The sequence below is a fragment of the Monopterus albus genome, unplaced genomic scaffold (assembly GCF_001952655.1).
Source record: "Monopterus albus unplaced genomic scaffold, M_albus_1.0 scaffold205.1, whole genome shotgun sequence".
Lineage (NCBI taxonomy): Eukaryota > Metazoa > Chordata > Actinopteri > Synbranchiformes > Synbranchidae > Monopterus > Monopterus albus.
Window position 1 is genome coordinate 1,126,620 of NW_018128085.1, and position 9,352 is coordinate 1,135,971.

A 9,352-nucleotide genomic window follows, 5' to 3' on the forward strand; every position below is an offset into this window, starting at 1 on the left:
AGGTCCATCTACTGTATGATCCAGTGGCAGCTCCTCTATGGGTAGACAAGAGGACACAAAGGGAAGCCTTTGCTTTGCAGTGGCTTTGATGATTTACATTGACTTGGAAATGCAGCGGTTGTCATAAATGTGGACACTGCGGACATATTTATGTTATGTTCTACCATGGTCATGGTGTCTCTGATACTTCATCTTTTATTCCTTTTCTTTCTACTTGCTGTACTGCTTGCCAAAGTTTCTTTTTCCTTTATTGCTTCAGTTGTTACTTCTTGTTCTCTGCCTTTCTTGCAACTTTTTTCAGACTTTATTTCTAGACTTTCTGCTTGAATTGACGTTGCCCAGCCAGAAGTTCAACTAAAATTATAAATAACTTTACTTATTATATAACTAACAACTCCTAAGGACTGAAAGCAATGACCTTGCTCAAGAGATAAGATGTAGCTGGAGTTACAGTCGTCAGTTTCTTGTTATAGGAAAAAAAAACATGTTTTTGTACTTGTGTTCACGGGTATTTCCGGTACATGCTCTTACATGTGTATGTGCATGCATGCACACATGTACTCTGTTATTCACTTTTGGTTGTTGTTATCTGTGTTATCTTGTTGCTTTATTTTTCTATTGTCTCTCCTCTATCCACTCACCCCAACCGGTCGAGGCAGAAGGCCGCCCACCAAGAGCCGGGGTCTGTTGGAGGTTTCTTCCGTTAAAGGGAGTTTTTTCTCCCCACTGTCACCAAGTGCTTGCTCAAGGGGGATTTGTTGGGTTTTGCTCTATAATAATAATAATAGTAAGGCCTAGACCTTACTTTGTAAAGTGTCCTGAGATGACTTTTGTTGTGATTTGGTGCTATACAAATAAAACTGAATTGAATTGGCTCTTAAGAATAACTGGCCAGAGAAATTGCCTGCATAACAATTCTCCTTGCCACTGTAATTTCTGCCTTCTTTCTCCTTTCTCTCTGCTCATTTCCTTTCTTTTCTCCTCCCAATTTTTTCTTCAAAGTGTCTTGGGATAAACAGGGGAGAGTAAACCATTTGACTTTATTGTTGTTGATAATTGTATGGAGTCCTGGGTTTTGGACTAAAATAGGGGTGAAATATGGAGGGAGGGAGAAAGAAAGGAAGGAAGAGGGAGATAAAAGATGGGTGCAGATTTAGAAAAAGGAGATAATCAACCTCATTTGAAATTCCCATTTTACCAGTTGGTGTGGACCAGATGCACCGTTTAAATGTAAAACCAAACAAATACGGGTAGGTTATTTTTACAGCTGAATAAAATATCTTTATGGCAGCTCTTCTTATATGATTTTTGTTTTATATTCTTACTTTTGTAGTGTTTTCTGTAATGTTCAGTACAACAACTATTTCAATCTGGAGATGTTCAAGTTCAAATGCAGCACTTCAGAGTTGTGATGCACCTGCAGAAATGCCACTGATAGATGCAAAGTGAATGTTTGCAGCTTTGCTCTGTCAATAAGGACATCATTCTTGAAGTAGCTGCCTGATATTTAATTGTTTGTGAAACTGGGAATTACTCAGTCCCATAGCTGTGTGTGTTAGTAATAGATTTCCTAATGGATCATGATTAGAAAATGGCCTGTGCCGACATTTATAGTGTATCAAAACAGTATATACTTTTATTTATTGAAGCTTTAGCTGGTTGCTAAATGTTATAACAAGTTATGAAAATCTAAAGATCAGTCTGTTAGGCAGACAAAAAGAGAATTTTGTTATTCTAAACAAAAGTGGGAAAGCCATGATTTATTTTAAGCTACACAATTTAATTTTATGGTCAGTAAATAATTGAGTATTTAGCAATGGAATTATTAACAATTTAGATTGAGAACTCTGAGACATATAATGCAAAGTAATCAAGAGGTGAACCTGTGATACTAGCATATGTCATCAGTCTGGTGATTTACATATTATCAATGAATCTGTTTATATCTTTGGATAATATGTTACTTAATATGTTTGATGAGTCAGTGATTTTTCTCTTTCACTCCAGCTGAACATGAACAGCGCTCCAACCTTCATGCATTTTCCAGCTAAGGGAAAACCCAAGAGGGCTGATACATTTGACCTGCAAAGGATTGGCTTCGCTTCAGAGCAGCTGGCCAAGTGGATTGCAGACCGCACAGATGTTCAGGTACCACACAGTCAACACATTCATTTACACAGATACAGAGAGCTTATGTTAACTGAATATTTTCCACCATTGACGTAATTTTTAAAATGACAGGAAAATGTGAAGGCCGTCCCTCATTTTAACAGATAAGAAGACAAAAGGCAGTTTACCTTAACTGACATAAAAATCCCAATAATTGCCATATCATTGATAAATGGGGTGAAAAAAAGGAACTGATGCGGTGGATGGAGGACAAATGAGACTGTACTCAACATATCTCGTTATTTTGGAGCTGACAGTGCGTTGAAGAGCCATGGACTGGAGGCTATGGAGTGCGTCTGTGACAGGTCACAGACAGTTGCAGCTGCGCCTCTGGTGCAGAAGGAGCGCATGGTGTGGTGAAGGGACTGTTTATTGGGAAACCCCACATTCAGAGCAACTTCTAAACACTTCCTGAGAGAAATGTTCCCCAACTTCAAAACTTTGTCTGAAATGGAGCTGGCAAGTCCAGTCTGCAGTGTGGCAGCAGGGCACAGGCTCAGCTTTCAGATCTGAATTATAACAGGCGTGAGAAATCGTCTGTCCGAAGATGCAAAACAGTTGCCTTTGCAGCAGATTAGGTTACAGCAGGTCAGCTGAGTTCAATTCAGTGAGCTAAACTTCATGTAAATGGGTTCTTCATATTTTAATGGTACTTGTCTAATTTTGTAAAATTGCAGTGTTCATCTTTTCTAGGTTTATACACAAAGGCTGCAGTGTTTTTAGCGGCCTCCGCTGTTACTGGTGGGGGGGAAATCATGTGTTGACATAAAGGTAGCTGCACATGAGCTTGTTCACATTTTAATTATTAAAAAAACTAAATTAAAATTAATAAAAATGAAATGCTATTAAATAAGCTAATAAATAATGCTATTAAATAAACATTAAAAATGTTTTTTAATTGACTGGTAATAAATTATGCCAGAATTTTTATGACCCTAATGGACAACAAAAAAGTCTAGCATGACTTCAGCAGATGCACATATGCAAGAATTATTAAAAGTTGGTACACACAGTATAGTTCTTGTTCACATGGCATGTAAGCTGTTGATTCGCAGATTCCTGAAGTTCAGCAATTTTAGCAGTTTAACAACATCGTTGCCTTTTAGTTCTAGAAGTTGTATGAAGTTGTATGAAGTGGTGACTTGAAGAGTGACTCCTATCTCGCACCATCATCTCTGTGTGGACCCACATGGGGATACTGTATCAAATTTAGGTCAGTGACATCAAGTTACACGGCACATTGCATGTTTAATGTGTATATTTATGTTCTCTGTCACAAAGAGCTCACAAATAAATAAGAATTGAAATTAATGTTTATGAGAATTATTAGTCAAGACTAAAGCTCAGCCTCAAGTTTTGAATACTGATGAACAGGTACCGTAATAGTATGGAGGGGTTTCTTACTCTTTGATTGCTACACTTTGATAACTTAAGGTCACTTGCCAAAACACACAGAACAGGGCAAACGCACAAAGCATCTTTGTTTGGCCTTTTGTTCTTTTTCGACTTTCTGATTGTCCAGCGAAAATCCTTGCAGTCGAATGCTTAATCATGTTATATGTTACCATGGTTATGAAATGATCTTGCATAAATTCAAAACTTATACAGATGATTATAATATTGCTTCCATGACAGTCCCAGTGAGCAGCAGATTGTATTAATAGTTAAATGCTTGAATTAAAATTGTAATTAATGCAGAAATCAAATATCTCCTGTCACAAAATCCTGTTGTTCTTTTCCCTTGCTTTTACCAACCTTTACTGGCTGACTTGCTCCTGGGTAATCCATGCCAGTGTTTGATTGACAGCTTTCACCCCAGCTTTCAAACTCCACCAATTTATCAAAATCTGTTCTGCTGCATTAATACTGCATATGTGGAAAAAGTTGTGGAAAGCCTTTTGTGGCTCCAGAGAGAACACTGTGAAATCACCTCAAATCATATCACTTGTATCTTCATCAGTTGCAGTTGAAGACTGTTAGTTTAAAATAAAATAAAACAAATATCTGGGGTATGGGGTTAGGAAGAAGTGAGGCTATCAGGCCTCTGTAGCCTGCTCCTCATCTCTGCTTGAAGCCTGAGGCTTGAGGCTTAGTCATAGCTAACATCAAACACCTGAATCTCCAGCCGAACTTTTGGCATTTGAGAGCATTGTGGGTGGTGTAGATGGTTGCCAATGAAAGAAGAGTGTGAGGGATGCAAAAGACTTTATTTGCTGTTCTGCTGCATTGATTTTAATACACTTTCTTTTAAACTGTCAATTGTAAGTCTGACAGTGGTATAGGAAGTGCTACTCGGACCACAGTTTCTCTCAGCAACACCAAAAAGTCTAGGTGTGAAAGCACCCATCATCTTTGCAATGGCAGGTGCAGTGCCGACCATTTCCTAACCTAAGCTTCAAGGAACAGGGTGTTTCACACACATGACTGTTACATGTCTTTGCTTGGAGGCACTTAAGTTGTTGACACTTGAGAGATGAAACTTTCCACAGTGAAACTACAGTTTCTACAACCTGTCAGCCAGGTATTGGCAGACACAGTCCAAGCATCCTGCTGACATCCTGTTGAATGGATCTGGATTCAAAAGGCTGCCTTTCAGAGAAGGAGAGGGGAAGCACTTACTGTAAGTGCCAGCTTTCAGGCTCTTCAATGTGACTTTACTGCATGAATAAAGAACAAAACAGGAAAGAAAAAAGACAGCATATAGGTTATATGACAAAAACAGTGAGATGAATACATTTGTGTAATGGAGAAGCATGACTCAACGCCAGGAAGAGAACTCTGTGCTTTGATTTTGTGTTGCTATATATGCCGCACAGTGCCGACTGTGGAACACAGAGGTGGGGATGTGCTGGTACGAGGCCGCATGAGTGCAAAAGATATTGGGAGGGTGACTACACCCTAATACTGACCGAAAGTGACTCTGTCTCCAGAAGCTTGACAGCAGAGGAATTTTCCAAAATGACAGTGATTTCAGACATTTCTTAAAGACTATCACTTTCACTATCACTATCACTTGGCCAGTCACCTGACTGCAATTTAATAGAACATCCAGTAGTAAAGAACCGTATTTTGAAGCGAAAGATACTGTGGAACAACAAAACTCCAAAGAGCAGCTGAAAAGAATCATTGGTGAAGAATAGTTGAACATTTCTCCACAGATTTGTGTAAGACTAGGATCATCGTTGCCTAGGAGGATCAAAAATAAAGATGGAAATAAAAACTATATATATAAAAAAAAAAAAAAGAAATCTCACTAATGAAAAGTGTACTGACTTTTGTTAGAACAGGTTTTTAAGTATGGACCTTTCAGGATACTTTATTTAGTTGAACATTTTAGTTTTTCAAATTAATTGGCTTCACTCTCCCTGGACTTTGGCTAAAATCAGATACAGTTTTTATTAAATAGACAGTAAATAAACAGTTACTTAACATTTTAGTAATCCGGACTTGATTTTGTTGTATATGTTCTGTCTTTTGGAACTTTTTACCAGAAAACAAATATATGAAAGTAAAAATAGAAAGGTTTTCATATATTGATTATTTGATACCTTCCTAAAATATGGTTCCTGTTCATTTTTATTCAGTTTTGAAAGTCATCCCATTGTGCTGTGCCTTACCAAACACATTTCAGTGGGGGAACAGGGCTTGGAAATTTGCCCTGTTTAGACTTGGTATTAAAATGCATCTCAGTGATTTGAGCACAAGTAGACAGCTGAGACACATCACCATTCACACCTGTCTCCAAGGTGTCCAGCTGACCACTTTAGATTTTGCTTCTGCTGCGACACTTCCACTTAAATATCAAAATGCCAAAGGCACAATTATTACACCAGTCTGTTACCAGAAAAGGACCAGTAGTCTCCCTAACGGTGGGGCCTAACCGAAGAAGAAGAGGACGACAAGGCTTGTACATGAAAGCTTTCACAATATATTGATGGATTTGTGTCGGATATTTCTCTCTATCTTTTCTTTTCTTTTTTTTTTTTTTTTTTTTTGACATTGGCATGCTTTCACCAAAGCAACCACCACGTCTTGCATTGATGACTTATTTTACCTGAATGGCCTTGTCGGAGACGTATCAGAACACATTAGCTGTTACACCACAAAACATATGTTTAAATGCATCCCAAACCACCTTGGCATGCTTGTATTTGGTGCTATTTACTTGTGATCCATTCGCTCAGGATGCATTTTAAAACTAAGTCTAAACTGGGTCTAAATTTCTTTTTGAAAACAGCAAAAAATATTTGTATTTATACAGGTGACTTTTCAAAGGGCTGTATAATGTGCTTTTGGTCATATTAAAGGCTTTATTCTATTATAAAGCCTCGTTCGGTTCTTTCAAACCAGGAACTCAGTGAGACGAAGCAGACCACTTGAGTATATAAAAAATATAACCGTGCTGGTTTATTCAAAGAGTCACAGGCAAGAATTAACATTACACGTCCAGGCATCTTCCACCCCCAGAGCTGCTCGCAGGCAGCCCGGAAGAAGCAAGACCCCGAACCTAGAAACCTATACAATATTAATCCTTCTGGGCTAGCCCATGCTACGCAGGGCGTCAAACCGTGACGTCACCTGATATGCCAGCTTGCAGCTGACTATAACGTTAGCCAAAACATGAGGAAAAGTCAAGGTGTGTGGCTGTTGTTTTTGTGGTGTGTATCTAACAACTTGACATGACATTACACATTAAGATAAATATTAAGATTAGCATTACAGTTAATACTAACAGCTCTTTGCCTGCAACCTTGGCCTGCTTGCAGTCTGCACTGCAAGCACATTACTGAACAGTTAACAGCCTGAGCTAGTCAATCTGTCTCCACTAACATTTCTAGACAACAAATCTTTGAATATCTATCTAACTAGGAAATAACCTAACAATATTATATTGAAAAAAATCCATTATGCTTAAAGGATATAATGAAAACTCCAGGGATCAGTTTGAGAATAAGGACAAATTTGGAATTTTACATTTCTTTAAGCCATTTTCTTTTTTTTCCTGCTTCTTCTTTTTTTGAGGAATGTGGAAACAAATGAAGTATTTCCTTCAGTGGCACTTGCATTTAAGAATAAAATGGCACTGAACTTGCCATAGAAACATCTTCTCTTGGTTGAGTCTGGGAAATGGGAGAATGAAGGGGCTTTTGTTTACAACACACACCACAATAAAGACTGTGTATCTATACATTTATACAGTAGTGTAGTGCTGTATAGAGCAACTGCACAATGTGGATGTTATATGCTTTTCATCTCTCTCCCTCTCTTTGTCCCTGCAGATCCGTGTTTTCCGTCCTCCCAATTATTCAGGAACCATTGCTTTAGCTCTGTTAGTTTCTCTGGTTGGAGGGCTGCTTTATCTGAGGAGGAACAACTTGGAATTCATATATAACAAGACTGGATGGGCCATGGCTGCACTGGTATGATAACCACAGACATCTATGTTTTCATTCCTCACTGGGACTTAATACTGACTAATGATACATTCATATTACCTCCTGAAGTGACCCGACTCAGATCTGATCTTTTCACAAATGTTTCAACAAATTACACTGGATTCTTTCATTGTTTTTTGGTGCCTTCATATGTCGTGCTAGTCATATCCGATATTTGACCGTGCAAATCTGTCAGATCTGAATTCATGTGGGTTTTCTTTGAAGTCTCACTTACAGTGTGCGTGTGCACAGTGCCTGTCATCATCATTCAGTGTTGGCCCTTCACACACCGGTAAAAGTACACATAGAGAAGAGCATCAACAGTGATGGGGATCAGTGGAGAGGTGTTTCAGTTTTATTGGACATTTACTGTATGGAGAAGCTTCTGATCAAGCACGCACTGGGGTTTAGGTTCAAGCCTTTTAATCTACTGGAAGAAATTAAATATATGCTCTGCCAAAAATATACACATTTACATGCATGGAGCATACTGTATGTTAAGTGAAAGTGGACTGGAAACACATTGAGTGAGTAACCCTCTCTCTCTCTCGCTCTCTCTCTCTCTCTCTCTCTCTCTCTCTCTCTTTCTTGCTTTTCATGATAGTGTGTAGTTTTTGCAATGACATCTGGCCAGATGTGGAATCACATCCGAGGTCCTCCATACGCCCACAAAAACCCCCAGAATGGACAAGTGGTATGAAAAACATTGGGTTTTTCCCTTTCTATGTACCATATGTATACATCAGTGTTATTTATCAATGCTTCACCTTTTGTCTTTTCATCCAACCGTCCAATTTTTTATCTTCTTTTTTCTTTTGTTTACTGTTCCTCCCTTGCTGTCTTCCTCCCTTCGTTTCTTGTTCCTATCACTCTTTAGTTTTGTCAAAACGTATATATGGGTTTTCAAGGAAAAGTTATGTTTTAACGTTAAGCTTAACCTGTTTTACAGTGTAGTCATTGAGACCGTAGATCAGTGATAGGAACATTTGTGAGGTAGTTGGCCCCGAGTAAAATATACTCTGTGCCATTACCGCCTGCTAATGGGTCAGAGCTGGGACAAAGTGTGTGTATGTGTGTGTTACTAGACACCTGGGAGCAGTCACTGTGTGTTAATATCACCCTAGAGATGTGTCAGAGTCGTCTTGGACCAAGAAGAGAGTGAGAGGGGGAGGTAGAGACAGTTTCTTCCTTTCTTTCTCTTTTTACTTCTCTCTATTTGCTTTTATTTGTCTGCCTCTCCTCCACAGTTGCTTTGTTTTTTGCACAGTTACCACCTCCCACCAAACTGTGTGCAAACACTCATATGCACAGCATTTGCAGATAGAGTTTTGCTGGTCATCATTTAAGTTTGTTCACTCGAGTGTGAAATTAAAATGAAAAATATGAGAAAACCAGAGAAAATCAGGGAGGAAGCACCGAGGGGAGTTAGAAAGGTAAAGTCATAGAAGAGAGGGAGAGAAACTGAGCAAAGGAAAAAGATAATTTACCTTAAAACAAGTGATGTCTGTCAGTAATACTTTGATAAATGTCATGTGGATTTGCACACACACAAATTCTGCCACAGTGTGTGATGCATGAGTTCACAGACAAATCAGTGTGGTTGTTGCAAGAACAGTCAGTTTGGCTTATACAGAGGCTGAAAAGGATTAGTATTCGCTGTGACCATTACAGAATATGCGCACACAGCAGAGGGGAGAGCACATACACACACAAGAGAAAAGGAAAATAACTTTTAAAAAACAGCATCA

General features: G+C 38.7%; 1 protein-coding gene across 3 annotated transcripts in view; it reads left to right on the forward strand.

The window, feature by feature from the left end:
• The window catches only part of tusc3 (tumor suppressor candidate 3), an 81,788-nt gene that overhangs the window by 42,242 nt on the left and 30,194 nt on the right, over nucleotides 1-9,352 (forward strand). For all 3 annotated transcript variants that reach the window (XR_002276446.1, XM_020618449.1, XM_020618448.1), the window contains exons 4-6: nucleotides 2,008-2,148; nucleotides 7,449-7,589; nucleotides 8,209-8,298. Coding sequence is in view for 2 of the 3 variants with exons in the window: in XM_020618449.1 (XP_020474105.1) it covers nucleotides 2,008-2,148; nucleotides 7,449-7,589; nucleotides 8,209-8,298 (372 nt within the window). In the remaining variant the exon portion in view is untranslated. The remainder of the gene's footprint in view (nucleotides 1-2,007; nucleotides 2,149-7,448; nucleotides 7,590-8,208; nucleotides 8,299-9,352) is intronic.